Below are 19,239 nucleotides of genomic sequence, written 5' to 3'. Positions count from 1 at the left end.
TGGAGAAACTTCAACAACAGGATTCAAGAAAGTTCTGTCCAATCCTTTCTCTGCCCGAGACAGAAGCAGCAACTGCAGGTCAACTTAACTAAACGACAAACAGCAAAGGGGCAGTACTCCTCCTGGCAGCTCTTCTTCTAGGCAGGGACCTTAATCCAAAGTGATCTAAACATGTGGGGTCTGGGCCCCAATACCTCTATCAGTACTGACCTTTGAAGTTGGAAAACTTCAAAGAAAGTCCTTGCTGTGCATAAAATCCAGTTCTGTCCTCCTTTTTCCTACTTTGTCTTCAGAGACTCCCCACGGGGTGGAGACTTCTTTGTAGGAGGACATGCACAGCCCTATTCAGGTGTGAGTGACAACCTTCCCACTACTTTTAGCCCAGGACTGTCTAGACTGTATGCAGGAGGTTAAGCTGTCAGCTAAACTGATGTGGATTCCACAGGCGCAGTGACACAAATTGGAAAAAACAGAGACCCCCTCAACATAGTTTTGGGCGCTACTGTGGTCTTTCCAAGCAGTTGCCAACTGCTTTGTAAATAATTTCCATTGTGTTTATTTGACCTCCAATTTTACTTTTAATTTTTGTGCCGTCCATGCTGTTTTTTCCACGTTGTCTCACTGCGCCATTCACCTTCACAAGCACATATGTGCACACCCACCATTGGGTTACCAATGCATACACTGTAATGTAGTGCTGATATAACTACTTGCAATACGAATTTACCATTTCTTTACAAATTCCTTGTGGTCTACCTTTTTACCGTCTCTCCCGTATTGATTTGTTTCTTTCCAATGCATTTGCCTTCTAAATGATCACCGGTTGAGACATTTTTCATTGTTTATACAGGTCCACTAGTAGCATTTGACTTACAAGCCCTGGGCAAACCTGTGGATATTACTAGGGACTTAGTCTAAGTCTTAGACTAAGATACTATAGAAAACTGGGAACATCTAGGACAAATCAAAATACAAATATTCCCAGTAAAACTAGCACATCGGAAGAACATTGGAATAAGAAAAGAACCATGGTTTAACCTTCAGTTGCGTGTCCAGAAAAGAAAGATCGTAAGAGTGGTGAGACAACAGGCGGCGATAGCAAGAAAAGGGAAAATAATGGGTAAGAGCAAATTAAAAGAAATGAGAAGGCGATACAGGGATAAGTGTAGGAAGAAAAAATGGCGTATAAAGAAAATCTATGGAGCAAATTACTCTGGGCTAGTAAACTGCCAACTAGTAGGGAATTTTGGGGAACAATTAACAACCTAACAAAAGGACAGCGATTACATCAAGATGCTGGAATTAGTGAAGCCATATGAAAAGAGCACATCCTCAAAATGTTTAACAATACCGACAACATCACAAGGACGAAGGAGACCATGGCACAGGATGCCCCCCATGAGGGAAAGTACCGAGAAATAATCATCAGCAATCAGTCTCTGGGAAACACTCAACTGGCAGCAAGATCATCAGTTTCAAGCACCAACGGACCACACATCCTAACTGATGCTAAACCACGTAAAGCAATAATAAAAAAAAAAACTAAAATCAGAAGAGGCAGCAGGGCCGAATAGACTCCCAAATGCCCTATTCAAGCAGGCACAAAGCTTCTGGCCAGATTACTCCACGCCTCTCTTCAACCATATCTTTAGCCAGAATAAGCTACCAAGCTCCGGTAAAGGGAGTATATTTCATCCCATCTTTAAAAACGGAAGTCGCAGCCTGCCAGAAAATTACAGGCTAATAACTTTGATAGATGAAGAGGCCAAACTATATGCATCCTGCATCTTAGTCCATCTTCAAGCCTGATAGGAGCAAAAATGTACAATGCCTAAGATCCAAAAAGGTTTCAGGTCCAGTGTGGGAACTACCCCAAACCTCACAACCGTGGCACTCCAAATAGAAAAAGCTATAAAAAGAAAATCTCGAATCTGTATGCTTTGTAAACCTGAAATCCACATTCAATAAAGTCCTGCAAAATCGTCTCTGGAAAAATTTGCTAGAACACACGCACTTGAAGCCATGGTCACCCTTCCACAGTGATACCTGGGCGAGGGTCAAAGTTGGAGAAGATAGCAGAGTGTCAGCCAGGTTTAACACCAGCATGGCCTGAAACATGGCTGCGTCCTGGCACCAAGCCTTTTTAACCTGTATTAAGCCGACATAAACAAAGCCATCCTCCTAACCTCGCCAAGAAACCAATTCCCTAACTACAATATGCGGACGACAGTTGTTTTGAGCCAAAGCCCGATTGGCCTGCAAAGAGTCATAAATAACTTGACAAAATATATGAACCGGCAAGGACTGAAGTTGAATAAAAAGAAAACTAAGGTGGTACGCCTGGTGGATACTCAGGACAGCAAACTCACTTGGTACGCAGAGGGCGAAAAAATAGAAGAGACCAAGCATACAAATATTTGGGCAAACACTTGGAGCGAGGGTCATCAAATAGGGAACACAAAAAAGTAATTACAATCCAAAGCCCAATCATTGATCTTTGCGTATAAACTGTTGAACAAAAACACTCTGTTGCCCGTCTTACAGCCACCTTTTGAAAGTAATGGCAGCACAAATACTACCTACGCTGTAATACGGCTTAGCATCTTGGTGTGGTAAGGAAATTGAAATACTGAATGAGCTTCAGACCAAGGTGTGCAAGGCAGTACTCTGTTTCCCCAAATCCACATCACCAGCCCAGATCCGCCTTGAATTTTGTCTTCGGAACCAGAAATTTCAAAGTATGAACTCTTTCGTGAAACTGTGCCGGAAGCCACAATCATCAGAACCTGGATTACTGAGCAGCTTATGCTGGGAAGAAATCAAGACTCAAATGGATCAAAAACTACCCAACTCATGGGGCGAACAATTGACAGTATCACTAGAGGAACTTGACGTCCAAGATACGTGGGATAGAGTGCAAGAAAGGGCAGCATTCAACAGGGTTTGTAATAACGCCACGAAGAGGAAATCGCTTTTAGAAGACAAAGAAAACCTGAGTAAACGACGACATGCTTGGACAGTTATAAATTCCTATATGTTATTAAAGCCTCAAGCTTACCTATCAGAACACTTTCGTATTGGGTTAAAAAGGAGCTTTGTCAAGTATCGATTAGGAGTTAATGACTCAAAGGATCTCCTATCATCATGGAAAGAGAAATCACAAACAGCAAACTTGTTTATGAAGATATTACAATGAAACAATAACGCATTTGTTGTGCATATGCCCTATAAACTCTTTAAAAACTATTATTAATTAAACAAACATACGTACTTGTAGACAGGCCGTACTCTGCTGACTGGAAGGATCATCTAGCATATTGTTTTGCTGAGATGTAAAAAAATGTTATTACAAGAAAGCACCCTCCTCCGGATAGCAGACTTACAAAATTAAGGGGCCTCATCTCCTGATTGTACATACATTTTTTTAAAAGGAATAATTAATTTTGTACAGAGTATCTAAAAGTAATTAAGTAATGAATTTTAAATATAACGGCAAATGACTCCAACTGTAAATTCACCGCTTTATTTCTCTCAAATTGAACTGTACTTTTTCATGCTTAGAGAAAACATCTTGCACTTCATTTAGACAGTCCAAAATTAATAACTGCTTCAATGTGTCACCCACATTATAACGTATACATGCATCTATTCTATACTAATATTATAAAGAGAGAGGCCAAACCTTTGAGGCGGGTAATCTTAGGAACCACAGCACCAATCACAACACCCAATACAGCGTTGGAAAGGGCAGTTGCAGCAGAAGGACATAGGCTATACAGATGCCCACCATATACATTTGAAAGGTAAAAGAACCTTACCTGCAAAGTAGTCCCTTGTGGGCGGGGCGGGGAATGACGACAAAAAAAAAGCGTTCCTTAAACGCGTGCGTTGTGCTGGGGGCGTGTGCTGGGAACGTGAACAAGGCTAATGGGCGCGGCAATTGCGCAGCAGCAAGAGGTGTGGCCAATGGGTGCGACAATCTGCAACAATCGGCAACAATCGCGCGGCACATCCTCCCAAAAAAAAGCGTGCCATTGGGGCGCGGCAATTGCCAGGGCTTAGGCGGAGGCAGACGCGACTGATCGTGCCTGCGGGGCCAATAACTGCACAGTATCCTGCGCGCTGTCAGCCAGTCAACTCTCTGCATAAATGACTGTGCCTGCGGGGACACTAACTGCAGCGTCTCCTGCGCGCTGTCACAAACTCAACTCTCTGCATAAACGAATTGACACCAGGCGCACAACATCAACCAGGGCTGGAGCCGGGCTCAGGCGGCGGATGACGCGACTAAGCGCGCCTGCTGGGACACTTACCTTTGAACTGACTGCACTTTCCCACACACGCAGCGTCTCCAACGTGCGCTGTCACCCACTCAACTCTCTGCATCAACGACTTTACACCACAAGCACAACATCAAACAAAACTGGAGCCGGGTCTCAAGCGGGGGATGACGCGATTCAGCGTGCCTGCGGGGACACGAAATTTACAACTGAATGCACTTTCATACACGCTTACCTACAGAAGTGGAGTACATACACACTAGAGACATCTGCTAATACTTCTTACTCCGTGGTACACACAGTATCTGCACACACATGCCTAACTATTGTGACACTTCATGCTAAAAATGTTCCCTACCGCGAGATTTTAAAATAAATTTCCCTTGTCTATTACACACATTGCACACATTCTGTTTCATACCCGGACAACGTCGGGACAGGCTGCTAGTCAAATATATTAGGGTATGTAATTGTAAGACAATTGAAGCAAATATCACGTTAGATTGGTTGCATCCCTGGAATCATATGACTGGGCTGTTGTTGTAATGGTTTCAATTAACTGATACAAATAAAGAATACATATATAGTAGTAATTCAAATAAGCCAATCATGGAAACATCAATCCATAACACAACTTGCATATAGAGAATATGCATTTTAGCACAGTGGTAAAATGCCCAAAGTCCTAAAACCAATGAAAAATGAGTAAAAACCAGGAGGTCAAAAAGCTAAAAAGTCTTGGGATAAACCCGCAAAAAAATGCCAGGTCTAACACACTGTTTATAGAAGATGGGCACAGTCACATTAGAGAGAATGTATTACTGCACAATACAAGAGGTGGCAGGCAGTACACAAACCAATAAGGAGGACAGTATAGATATTATGTGAACTGGCACTTGGATAACACAGGAAGCATTAGAGTTGATATGTCACACAGAATAAAAGTGCCTTACTTGACTATGGTCCCCTTCTTCATATGAAGGCGAATCCAGTGTTGGCCCTGGGACCCATCGCTCTCCCAATAAGTCTCTGTGTTGTTATCTGTCAGACACCACACGTTGGATTCTTCCTAAAAGGAGATAAACGCTGTTAAAATACAGTCATCACTGCAAAGACTTGCATACATAACCATGACCGAATGTACTGGGGATCCCAGAATGGTTTGGACATGTCGTAATGGATTGATGCACTTTCGTCCTGCTTCGGTGCACATACAGGTTTGGTCATTTCCGAGTTTGGTGAGATCCATTTAAAAAAAGCTTCTGTACACGTGCACTGCTGGTATGCCCCAGTTTGCTCGGTCATACGCAAAAGGTTACTAAAAAAAAGTTAGATGTTTTAGCAGTTAAGGTTTTAAAGAACTGTGTGGGTATGGGTTGGTGCTGTGTATGGTTTTCTCTTGATAGAGAATGTTATGTATGAACTGTAATTTCTTCTAAAGTTCTCCGTTCATCTAAATGATGTACGAGAAGTGGGGTATAATTTGTAGCTGAAAGGGGCAATCTCTGAAGATATGCAAACGGTCCTTAGAACAGAGAGTGGAGTGGATGCACTAAACATCCTCCAGCTGAGGAGGTGGGCGTCAAATACACTCAGAGCAAGTATTGAGGTATTCTGGTAACAGATAGAAGGTACAGAGTGTGTTTAAGAGTAACGGCTAAGAATATGAGCCACCATGGTGTGCTTGCTGTATGAGCAGGTTTGAACGCTTGAGGGTGGGCACCTTCTACTTTGCTTTCCTAGCATTCCTGGTCCACTTTTGCCAAGTACATAACAAGTAACTTCATGTGCAAGGCATTTACAGGATAAACATCTTACTAAAGGATGTGATTTGTGAAAGCTCTGAAAAGTGGGAGTAGCAAGGCATGACCTGTAGTCAAGAGAAGAGGCTTGGCCAAGAGGCCTAATTGACCACCATGGAAACTAACACTCAGTTCTAAACCTCATTTTTCCACTTCACTAGATTTAGTATCATTGGGCAAATAGGAAAGTGGTTGAACCTCAGTATAAAGCAACATAAAAACAGTAAACATTTACTGACATATATTCAGAGCCATTATCAGGGAGCCTACCATAAAAGAAGAGACGTCAATGCTGTCCACATATTGTTTGATGCGGCCGAGGTTCTCATCTTCCTTCAGAATGTGATCAGAGAAGAAATGCACCAAATCCTCATCACATTCATAACTCCAAGTGGGAGGAACAAACCTGTAACAGCACCAGGACACAAGTTAGAAAAGGCACTTCCTGTTAACACTCCTGCATCCAATCAGAGGCATAAACACAAGACAAAGTATTTGAAGATGATTCTAGTTCACTAAGCAACACCCAATGAAAGATGAGGTCACTGGGAATGGCACTTCCTGCTAGTACCCAATAGTGGGCTCAGACACACGGCAGAGGGCAGAAGAGCAGCTCTGTATCTTTTTTTTTTTTCAATTACTCAATCAGTGGACCAACAATTAAAACGAACTTGTGGCAGCTCGTGTTGAAACTTTTAACAGCTCTTTTATGCTGATTTTAGGGAGTTCTTAAGTTGTTCCTGGGAGCTTTTTGTAATTTGTGCAATTAATGGCATTTGTGTGTTTTTTTTATTGGTTCATGATTTTTCTGGTCACAATGCTCATTGGTTTCGTTGTGTAGGTAATGCCTTCTTCTGGACCCTTATACACCTGTCTTGTTCTCCTCAATTCTCATTATTTAGATCATGCGGGTTAAATGTCTCGCATGTCTACGCATGTACAAACATACTACAAATTATGTAATGTGGACGTAGATGAGAAATAAAAAAGTGTACTTTTTATGCATCAAAGTTAATTTTGTCTCCGGGCCTAACTCATGGTGATAATACATTAAAGCAGCAATACACAGCTGCCTACTGCACCATCAGAAGTAGCTACACAAGGAAGGCAGCCAGCAGTAAAAGGCATCAAAAGGGCCTTGTTGCTGGGGATATAGAGCACATCATAAAATAGCTTTGGATGAAAAGTACGTTCAAAAGTGTTTTCAACTTCTTTCTAAAGAGCAGCAGTGGAGCAAGTCAGATGAATAGTGGGACATTTTTCTATAGATTGGGTGAATAACTTGAGGTCTTCTGATTTTTGCACTGGCCTTCCAAGAAGGTAATTCTTTTCAGGCAAGGATTTGGAGATTTCATGGATTCTGCTTATCTTTTCTTAATAATTTATTTATTGATTGCTACAGAAGAACTATCGCCAAAGCCATCTTGACTATTAGGAAGACCAAGGGAGTCGGACCAGAGGCAGTAAAGAAAATGGGTTTCAGAACCTTCCTAAATAGAGGCTAATTCTGTATTTTACTTAATCTGGAGTGCAAGAGCATCCAGAATTTAAAATTCAGAATGTGAAAAACTCGAACCGTGCGTCAAGTCCTTTTGAAACATGGGACCTTCAAGAGTTGCAGGGTATCAAACTTAAGAGATCTCACAGGTACATGTGTGTTGGACTTGGCCCTTGTGGCAGGTTCACCCCTAAGCTTTTTTTGCTTTTAATGGTGACCTGGTGATGGTGATTTTTGGGTTCTGCGCACTTTCACTGTGTCCCAGTGGAAAGTGCGTGCGCACTTTGAGTGAATGTGGTGAGATAGGCCTGCCCTCCCATAGGAATGCATGGGGAATGTGTGTGTCCCTGGTAGTTCCTGATGTGTGGGGGAGTGCAGGCTCGAGTTTGGTATGTGTGAACTCGTGTGATTGAATGCTGCGAGATGGTGTATGCGGCATGTATGTGTCTAGTGGGGAAGTGCCACTTCTAGACATGGCTATGTGTGTGCTGTGAAGGTGCTGGCGTGTGATTGGCTGGAGCTGGCTGGTGAGCCTGGCTCCAGGAAGGCTGGATGGGTCTGCCCGGTGGTGAGTGGGAGATTAGCATGCTGATGGCTGGGGAGGAGTGTACCTGTGTCCTGAATGAGGCTGGGTTTTCCCCTGACAATGCTGGCTCCGCCCCCCTGTGGTGCGTCTAACGACCCTAGCCCTGCCAGTGAATAGAGACGGTGGTTGAGCCCATCAACAGTGCTCACAGACCAGCTGCGACTGGTTCTGCCCCCACCCTGCACCTACAGACAAAGGATTTACTAGTATAAGGGGCTGTGTCCCCACACAAACTGTTCCCTCCTGATCCTACTTGAGGGGGGGCTGCTGCTGTGCTGGGCGCCAGGAGGACCGCCACTTGGACTGTCTCCCTGCCTAGAGACCCAGTGAGCTGGCTCTGGGCCCAGCCTTGCCTCCCCTGCCAGCCCAGGAGGACTTTTGCTGGACTTGTTGGCCCCTAGCGCCTGGGAGCGCTTTGTTTGGGCCTCTAGCGCTTGAGAGCGTGTTATTTTCGTCCTAGCGCTATGAGCGCTTTATTGGTGAGAGACGTGCCCACCCGGCATTTGCCCCGTTCTTTGCCGATCTGGGAGCCCCCTGGCAGGAGCCCACCCTGCCAGGGACATTGCCGCCCAAGCGAGTGCCACCTCGCTTTTATTTGTGAATTCCCGGGAGGCTACCCCGGATTGCGGCGAGAAGAAGTTCCTGCCTGCCTCAGCAGCACGACCCGTAGCCTGGGGGCTCGTCTGCAGGGCCGCTCTGCCATTGGCTGTCCCACCAGCCTATCGAGAGTTAGCCTGGCCGGAGGGTTGCCCGGCAACGGAAGGAGCATCCTCGAGGACGTCGGGGAAATGGCGGCCTAATTGCGGCTGGGGCGCCGGCCGCACGTACTGCCCAGGAGGAAGAGGGACAACAGGACGACCCGGAAGTGCTTTTGGTCTCACGGGGCTCCCGTGCCCTGGGAGAGCCCCGCCGACGGCCGAGGGTGCGTCGCCATCAAGGAGGCGGACGAGAGACCACCCCGCCTCCTCCGGACCCAGTGCCTAGCCCGCTCCGCACCGGAGCAACAGAGGAAGTCTGCAGCAACCGCCAGAAGGAGCCCCCGCCTGCAGAAGTGCCGGTAAGTGAAGCCGGCTGGGCGGGAGCTCCAAGTCCAGGGCAGTTGGGAGAGAGGGGGGACGTTGGGGCACATTGCCGGTGCCCGCCCCCCTCCAGTGTGCAGAGAGCCCCGGGGCTCCAACGACCGGGGCATTTTTGTTGTTAGAGCCTGCGAGGCTCAGGGCTATTTGTTTTCAGAGGCCGGAGAGGCTCCAGAGACGGCCGCATTTCGTGGTTGAGCCTGGAAGGCTCAAGGGGGCATTTTTATTTACTGAGAGCCCACAAAGGGCCCAGGAACCACAAATATCCTTGAGAGCCCGGAGAGGCTCAAAAGCGCCACAGTTATTAAGGAGCCCTGAGAGGCGCAAGGGGCATTTATTGATTTAGAGTCCCCAGAGGGGGGACTCCAACGTTGGTGCCACATTTGCTAGAGTCCTGAGAGACTCTCAGGGGGCACTTTTGTTTGTTTAGAGCCTGCAAGGCTCCCCCCATCATGTTGGCCCCATCATTGTTCTTTCAGCTGCCCAGCACTTCGTGGGCAGCTGCCACGTTTAGGACCCTGACACTGGGACACAGGGCGTCCTAGCCCAAACAAGGCCAGTTGGCCTATGGACAGTCACAGGTGGTGACTTAAGTGAGTTTGGCGCAATTGTTCATTTTCTGCACCTCTGAATGTGTTCTTATGCGTCATGTGCCTTGTTCTTACACCTCTGAATGTATTGTTGATGCATCATGTGTTTTCCTTCCTTACACCGCTGAATGTATGTTTATGCATCACGTGTCATGTTCTTACACCCCAACAGGTATTGTGATACTTAGGTGGTTGTTTTTCTCCTAGTGCAGGTGGTGCTAGTGAGATCCTGGTTACCAGTGATTACTGGTTGTGCACTTTATGTTCTAATTTGTGCTACAGTGATTTTACATTCTAAATGCTATTTCTAAAAGTGTTACTTCTAAAAGTGCTGATTCCTGACAGTGGTCCAGGTGGCCCTGTCTAGTGCATATCCCCTGTAAATTCTGCCCGTGCCTGTTGGCACATTGTAAAGTGTGTGTTTTTATCTGATATGTTTTGGTGTAATACAAAGGCTATTTTTATATAACCTTGTGTGGAGTTTCCTTTGTGGTGGGCCTTGGGGGTTGTTGCTGGGGTGCGTGCGCAAATACTTAACTCACATTGCCTCCAAGTTTAGCCTTGCTGCTCGCGCCACGTTACCTAGAGGGTGAGCAGGGGTTATCTTGGCGTGTAACTCCCTTGCCCTGACTTGGGAGTGGTGGTCTCTGACTGACTTCGGCGCAAGCCCTGGCCAGCCAGGGATCCCATTTCTAACAATGTGAAATTAAAACATTAGACAGAAAAATACGGTCCGATCTGTGACAGACCAGATGTACACATTGCAGCATGTTAAAGTGACTGTGTGGATTTTCCGCTTAACATGATTTAACTTGCAAAGCTCGCGTGCAGGTCTGATGCCCATGTTCTGCGCCATTTGCTGTTTTCCAATCTGTAATTTTGAAAACACAGGCCCTGCAGCACTGTCATAAAGGTGAAGCTGTTGTTTCTCCAATGACTGACCAAGGCACGTGCAGTTGGGGTCCCAGAAAGGAAGATACTCTCAAAGAGGGTTTAAAATAAACTTGATTACAGAAGCCCAATCATTTGAAGCGTCATTAACATTTTCAATGATTTGCAGAACATCACAATCAGAGATTCCTTCATACACCTTCTCCCTTCCCTTTGCGCCCCAACAACACTTACCAAGAAATTCCGTTTACCCACACAATTAGCAAATGGATTTCCCGGCATGGCAATTTCTGAGTCCATGTGACCCAGTTAGCCACATCTGAAATAAACTCCCCTGATCCTTTGAGTGGCCTTGGGATGGTTTGTGATTTTAGGTTTAAAGTCTACAGTTTGTGCGCTTTTAGAAGGAATGTTATCATTGTGCAACTCATTTGTGCTCAGCAAGGAATGTTCAGACTCTTTGGCAGTGGTCCACGCCTCGTTTTACTGCTTTAATGACCTTGAGGCAGAACTCCCGTCTTACTTTTTAATTTCTCCAATGCAACATAACTGGTCTCTTAGGAGTTCATCTGTGGTACTTCCAAAGTTAACGGTGGAGGCTAGTTTACATGGGGCTCTGATATACCCTTCAATGGATTTATCTTCTTTATGAATGCACATGTCAAACTGAGCCTCTCCAAAGCAGATGAAATCTTAGGAAGATGATGTCTATCCAGGGTCCTGATGCAAATTTCACACCCATTCAAATTTACAGCAACATCTTCTTCCTCATCATCTCTAATTTCCGGATGGTTGTTACACACGGTTCTGTGCCGAAACAGTGTAACAAAAGCAAATACTTATTTATCTGTAGTTAAGTTTGGTCCATATACTTTTTAATTGCAAAATCCTTTTCCACGTGGACCACCTAATTATGGGTTCAACTAGTCAAACTCAGTGCGGAGGTGGGCTAATGTTCTGCACTTTACTAGCAGTGAATGGCAGTAAAAAAATGACATCAATGCAAAATATTAATATAAAAGTCCTAATATAAATTCTTATATATTGTCACTGCTTCAAGGATAAAACAATAATTTGCAATGAAATAGGTCTCTCATTCCGAGAATTTGAGCTATTGCCAATGTAAATGACAATGTCTTTTTTTTATGTGTTTTGAAAACCTGCATGCGGTGCCTTTGTGCTTATAGTCCTTGCTTATGAACAGCAAGGCTGGCATTAAAAGAGGCGCAGTTGCCAGGATGGCCTTTGACCTCGTAGAGTGGAACTACATGTTTGAGGTTCTGTCTCGTTTGGGGTTTGGCCCCAAGATTATGGCGTGGATTCGATTATTGTACACTGACCCAGTTGCACAAGTGGTGGCTAATGGCCATATCTCACGCACGTTCCCCCTGGGGAGAGGCACTCGTCGGGGGTGCCCGCTCTCACCATTGTTGTTTGCAATTTCATTGGAGCCGCAGGCCACCCTAATACGGACCACGCCACTACTGAAGGGAATATGCTGGGCGGAGGGTTGGGAGGACCAGCTCTCCCTTTATGCAGATGATATGCTGGTATACCTAACGAATCCAGAACAAGGGGTGTCGGCACTTTTACAACTCTGTGACGACCACGGTAAAATCTCAGGCTACACGATAAATTGGACCAAATCGGAGATGTACGTCCTGAAGGGTCCGATTCCAGCACTGAGTGTTAAATGCCCTCTGAAGACCGCCGGATCTTCATTCAAGTACTTAGGTATCCATGTCACAAGGGATCCAGTGGAATTCATGGATAAAAATCTGGGGCCCCACATGGAGCGACTTAAACAGGATGTTAAATTTTGGGCGGGGCTGCCTCTCACGCTACTGGGGAAGGCTGCACTGTACAAAATGATGTCCTTGCCCCGGTTTCTGTATATACTTGAAAATACTCCGTATCCAGTGGCCCCTCGATTCTTTCAGAAAGTGGCGGCATTGGTATCAAACCTTCTGTGGGGCTGATGGAGCGAGATTTAGAAATAATTTTATTTCAACTCGCGAAGTCACACTTCAATAATGAAAAATAACTCTATTATTGTTTTGTGCTGTGTTTATATTAATCCAACCTAAATTAAAGTCACCTTACATGAAGATACACGCGGGACATTAACATCCGTGCTCATAAACGTGCATTATTGTTGCATCTTTTTGTTCGTGCAAATTAATAAATTAATTTGTCCTTTTGTCATGTCATAACTAATTGCGGCTGTTTTTAAAAGTAGCATGTGCTTATTTTGCTTCCCTTGTCTATGTGGTGTCACTCTATTTTCTATAGATGCATAAGGAATTTCGTTGGATTTAATGAAGACTGGTAGATATAAATGCTGCTTTATTTGTTCGCTTCAGCTAGGTAATTTAGACTAATGGGTTAATTATTAGCAATGGTGGGTGGCAACAGAACAAGTTATATTTCTCACATTAATTATTCTTTTGTGTTTGTTTATATACAAGTTGAAACTAAATTGACTGCTTTGGGGGTAGTATACTCGAGTTTGCTAAAAAGTCTGCACGGAGCAAGAGAGAGTCCTTACAATGAAAAACTTCCATTTCGGTGGCAACATTTGGAAAGCGATGTGTGTTTCTAGCAGTTTCCTACTTGGACAAGGCCAAGGCCAGGAACCGGCAGGAGGAACATTTGATAACTTTGCATCCGAGGAAGCAAAATGACATAATGACAATTTTATGCAAGAAAATGTTGCAACCTAAGGAAGCTTCGCTGCTCGAATGTTAGAGACAATGGACTCTTGGAAAGTGACGGAACTGATATTTTGAATATGAGGTGACACGTCGCCTGTCACTTCTAAACCAATGGGACTCCGAGTTTGCAGAAAAAGAATTACTTTTACTAAGATTAGCTTAGCGTAGACAGGTATAAAAACCCATTCCCCGTGGAAGGGTTATTGCTTGCTCGCTTGCTGCTACCTTTGCTGACCTATGGATGAGTGTATCGTGCGAATGAACTTTCCTTGGAGCACGTAAGAGCCCTTAAAAACTTTAATGCTGAAATTCTTCATTTATTTAGTTTAGTTAGGGACTTAGGTTTTGAAAGATGTTATTCTGATTTATTCATTTGCAATAATAATTTTAGTGTTTCAAAAAACCGTTACAAATCATTTGCAATAATTCTAATAAAAATGCTTTAATAAAAACTTCAATTATACTTTCCAAACAAATAGTTAATAAAATCTTACTTTGGAAGACAAGCTGGTCTTGTTATTTCATGGGTTTAGGTTACCATTAGCTAGATTTTATCGCCATATGTGGCTTAATAGATTGTGGGGTTTGTTAATATGATGTTTTCATTTTACCGCGGTTGTATATAAATGTATATAATTTATGAATAGATTTATTAGGCCACATGATTCATTTGGTCGTAATATGTCATGTTTGATTAATGGGCCTTATATTTGATTAGTGACATATAGAGTAAATTGTGGAATTGGGTAGCGTAGCTTATGACATATTTCCTATAGGCCGCTGGAACAATTACCTTGGTAGCAGAATTTGATGGTTGCTATGGTAACCAATATGATATGGTAATGATATAGGATCAATGTTTAACCTATGTTGAGTTCGTTCTCGTGTTATACGTGAGTTGTACCGGTACAAATAGTGTGATGAGAAGGTAGTCACACAGCACATTTGATCTGTTTCAGAGTAGTGATATCGTCGTGTATCACAAGTGTTGTGGTCGTGCAACACAAGTTAGGGTTAAGTGTGAATGTTGTATAGTGAGGATTATCTAAGAAATTTGAGCAGCATGGGTATAGGGACAATGAGCCTGTTATAAAACTCACTGTAAAAAGAGTAATAGTATATATTCGAGCTTGAGTGAAGGGTAAGATAACGTCGCTTATTTTACTAACGGTGCATGATATCTATAAACAGGTGACAGTCCTGTACGGATTTCATGTGTGTTTGATTAGGGATATTTTCCGTTTGAAGTGCGTAATTGTTTTGTAATTGTGTTCGAGTCAAACTTTGAATTGTCACTTGGATGTGCATTCTGAGGGAAACGAGTTCATTATTACTTGTTTGAAGGGTAGAGTAAAAGGATTACTTTATCGGCGAATGTATATTCTGTGAGAATAGCGTCGTCTATTCCACGCAAAGAATTCTTGTGTGATTGAAATTCTGTCATTTATTAGAGAAACAGACAGATGAGTCTTTATTGTCATTGTTGAATTAATTTTCATTGAAAAGCATTCTTAAAATGGCGCTGTGAAATGTTTTTGTAAAGGAGGGGTGAGCGCTGTGAGTGAGACACGAGAAACCGCAGCGGCTGTGTACGTCATTCGGTTCGCGCAGTGATTGGATAGCATACGTCACAGGCTGTGATCTGATTGGCTCTCGTAACTCTGACGTGCTGTAAGCTGATTGGTTCTTCGGAAAAGCACAATTTCTATTCGTTGAGCAAGGTAGTGACGTAGCTCAACTCTGATTGGCTTGTTGGTGTGTTTCGCGCACGGATTGGCTAGCATTGCGGAACATCCCGGAAATATTTTACGATCATTTTCAATAATTGAATTTGATTTGAAAAATGAGTGATCACTTTAAGCATGTTGAGAAAAAGCCTACAATGCTTCAGAAACTTAAAAATGTTATTTCACCTGACAAGAAAATAATTACGCGAGGTGGTAAATTACTTCATAAATACAAAACACCTGCAGCGTATATGGAAGGTGAATATGGATATCATACTGTTTTGTGGTTCGATGTTTGGAAGCATTATACAAAGGACGACGGTGTTTTGGGTTGGCCAGATGATGGTTCATTTAATATAAAAAGTTTAAGAAATTTGAGAGAAAAGATGAACGCTCTTATACCAAAGCCGAGACCTACTCAATTCGAAGCTTTAGTTGAATGGGAGGATGAGATGTTTCAACTACAAAGAGAAGCGAGTGGTATTAAAAGACCTCCTAAAGTACCAAATTATAGACGAGAGACGCATGAAGACAGAATGCGAATGTGGAGACAGGGAAATATGAGCGATGGTCTCTTTTTAATTAGAGAAATGGTTTTAGGATCTCCAGGTGAAAAAAGATCTGAAAAGAAAAATAATGTCATAGAAAGTGAAACTGAAGATGCAGTTTTAGAAGAAATTTTTACTTCTAATAAAAGAAATGAACCTTTGAGACCTCCTCGATCATGGTCTACTCCGATGGTTTCTACTGAAACAACCCCAAGTGCACCCCCGATTAGTGAATCTTCCAAATTGTACCCAAATAATTCTGAATCTTTTGAAACTCCAGAAAGTTTGGAAACAGGAACAAATGCTGATGTTTATATTGGAGGTAGACATTTTTCGTTAATTCCTAAGGAAAGAGAAGCTCCTAAAAATTTAGTGAGAGAAATTAGAGATGAAGAAGTTGTAAATTCTTCTGAATATTTACGATCAAAAGAAGAATTAATTCGACAAATAACAAAAGGCATGGAAGCTGTGACAGTTCCAGTAACGACTGGTCCTGTTCAGCCTGTTTTTGAACAAAAAGAGAATAAGAAGGCAGGTTTAACAATTCCTTTAAATGCAGAAATTCAAAAAGTTGCTGAAAAATTTTATTCAGATTTGTCTGAAATTAATAGTGCGAAAACAAGAATGCCTGATTTGACTTTCAATGAAGGTTCTTTTGCCAAGTCACCAATGGGTGCAGAATCTGATGCTGAAACTTCCGATACAAGAAGGTCAAATTCTAAACTTGATATTGCAAAATTAAAAGCAAATTTGGAGGAATTAATAATTGGCACAATTGGTCCTGACAGTTTAAAATTCTACCGTGATGATGAACTCCTGTTCATCTGCAAGAGCATTCAGTGGAAAACAAAAAATATATATGATCAGTTGGAGGAACTGGAAATTGATTTAAGCAGACAAAAGAATTTTGGAGAACATTACAGATTAGATTTTTCAGAAAAAGACATTGAGAATTTGAATTCAATGGGAAGAATAATGCACATAAAAGATTTGATTGTATACATCAAAAAATTAGGGGAATTGAGTAAATGGAGAGTGAAATGGACAAGAAAGAAGGAAGATGAGAAATTGGAGAAATTGTCAAAACAGTTTCCAATGAGGGAAATTGCAGGTGGAGGGTATGTTCATGTCCCTTGGTCGAGACAGGATATTTTACTGTTTACAAACGATTTCCCAAGATTGAGAGAAAAGCCTGTTGAATGGTATCGACAGGTGGACAGATTTATCAAAGTCTCAAAAGTTCTATGGATTGATCTGGATAGATTTTTTGACATTGTTGTCCCATCAGATCTCTGGACAGAATGCAAAATAGCTATAAGTTGACCAAAAGAGGAACCGGAGAGAATTAAAGAAACAGGTGCTCCAGCTCCAATAGTGATGGACTTTTATGAAAAAGTGATTTACTGGTTAAAACAAAAAATTGCCCCAAAAGAGGTTGACTGGGTTAAAATAGACAGAACAAATCAAAAACCAAAAGAATCAGTTCATTCATTTTATGAAAGGTTACTGTTGGTTTTTAAACAATACAGTGGCTATGAGAAATTAGATGAAAAGGATATGAGCCATTTCATCTATAGATTTGTTTATGGTCTTAGACCAGAAGTTGGAGAAATGATCAGGAATAATATTGTCGGATGGCAATCACTTTCTGTTGATGATATTTTGAGAAAAGCAAAATACTGCAGTGATGAGTTAGAAGTGAAACAAAAGAAACTGAAAGAAAAGGCAATGTGGGCACAAGTAAAAGTGGCTGAGCAACAAATTGCTAGTCTTGAAAACAAAAATACAAATTTTGTTCAAAATCAAAACCAAAATCAGGGTCAAGGAAAATTTTTATTTAATAATAACAGAAGGTATAATGCTAAAGTTGAGGAACTAAAACAGAAATTACCTTGTTTTAATTGCGGCGAGATTGGACTTTGGAAAGATGAGTGTAAAAACCACCCAGAAAATTTAAAAATCCATTGTTAAACCCACAGATGCAGAATGATGTTGATCTGCAGCGACAGCTACAGTTACAACGTAATCTAAATGACCTGAGTCTTCAGCGACAGCTGCAGCATCAGTTGAATCAGCAACAGAACCAAATACCACAACCTCCCTTTCCAAATTGTGGGGGAAGTCAAAAGTATAATCCAGGTGTGGGATTTGAAGGAGATGATCAGGTAATAAGGACTCAAAGACAAATTGTGCAAAATGCTACAGGACAGTTTTTGTTAACTGAGAATCAAGGAAGTGATTCTGATGACTGCTTCTGACGGTGCCCGAGAGAGGGGGAAGAGTGTGTGATTGGAGCCACTCTTGAGGTTGACCAGTCTGGTCCATTTGTAAATGGAAAAGTAAATGATGTAGACATCACTTTTCTTGTGGACACTGGTGCTACCCGTTCTACTGTTAGATCAGTGGAAATTGAAAACCTACCTCTCTCTGGGGAAACCATCCAAGTAGTCGGAGTAAGTAATCAGCAAATTAAAACAGACTTAACAGATCCAGTGCAAGTTGAGATTGGAAATTTTAAAGATAAACATAGATTTGTGGTTTGCAACAGCAGTCCAGTAAATTTGCTGGGGAGAGATATATTGTGAAAAATGAATTGTAGAATATATTGCTCTCCTGAAGGGGTTGAATTACAAACAATGGAGGAAGATGGTTTGTACAGAATGACAATGATGTTGGTGGAAACAGAGGAAACTAAATTGTTTTCTGCATTTGAAAAAGAAAATCTACCAGAAGAAGTGAAAGAGACAGTCAAAGCTGAAATTTGGGATTTGACTGGAAATGAGATGGGTCTGATGAAACATGTCGATCCAGTCAAAATTACAGTGAAGCAGGGAATAGAATTTCCAAACATTCCTCAGTACAAAATGAAAGCAGAGACAATTGAGGGTGTTATTCCTGTAATTGAAAAGTTCATTAAACAAGGTGTTTTAAAAGAAATTGAGAGCAGTCCTTGTAATTCACCGATTATGGGAATTAAGAAATCAAATGTAACATACAGAATTGTTCAGGATTTGAGAAAGACTAATCAAATTGTCGTTCCATGTTGTCCAGTCGTTCCAAACCCAGCAGTCATTTTATACCAGATTCCGCATGATGCAGAATGGTATACTGTCATTGATCTTTGCAATGCGTTCTTTACTGTTCCATTGCATCCAGAGAGCCAGGAAATCTTTGCTTTCAGATTCCAGAGTAGGACCCTCGCATGGTGTAGAATTCCTCAGGGGTATACAGAGAGTCCTTCCATCTTTAATGAGTTATTGAAGAGATCTTTAGAAGATCTAGACTTATCTGGCAGGTCGACATTAGTGCAGTACATTGATGATCTGTTGATCGCAGCAAAAACAAGAGAAAATTGTGTGACAGACACAATTACACTTTTGAATCATCTAGCAGATGAGGGACATAAAGTGTCTCCTGCAAAATTGCAGTTTTGTAAACAAGAAGTGAAATATCTTGGCCATAGAATTGCAAAAGGAATGAGACAGGTGACAATTGAGAGAATCAAAATGATTCAAGCAATGCAACCT

The 19,239-nt window shown here is 42.4% G+C and overlaps 1 protein-coding gene across 1 annotated transcript in view; it reads right to left on the bottom strand.

Annotated features, from left to right (window-relative positions):
• The window catches only part of HECTD3 (HECT domain E3 ubiquitin protein ligase 3), a 329,773-nt gene that overhangs the window by 242,475 nt on the left and 68,059 nt on the right, over positions 1 to 19,239 (bottom strand). The window contains exons 4-5 of the mRNA XM_078671763.1: positions 6,353 to 6,488; positions 5,234 to 5,349 (exon numbers count right to left, since the gene is read on the bottom strand). Of these exons, the coding sequence (XP_078527889.1) occupies positions 5,234 to 5,349; positions 6,353 to 6,488 (252 nt within the window). The remainder of the gene's footprint in view (positions 1 to 5,233; positions 5,350 to 6,352; positions 6,489 to 19,239) is intronic.

The sequence above is a fragment of the Lissotriton helveticus genome, chromosome 1_2 (assembly GCF_964261635.1).
Source record: "Lissotriton helveticus chromosome 1_2, aLisHel1.1, whole genome shotgun sequence".
NCBI lineage: Eukaryota > Metazoa > Chordata > Amphibia > Caudata > Salamandridae > Lissotriton > Lissotriton helveticus.
This window is presented reverse-complemented; position numbering and strand designations above follow the sequence as displayed.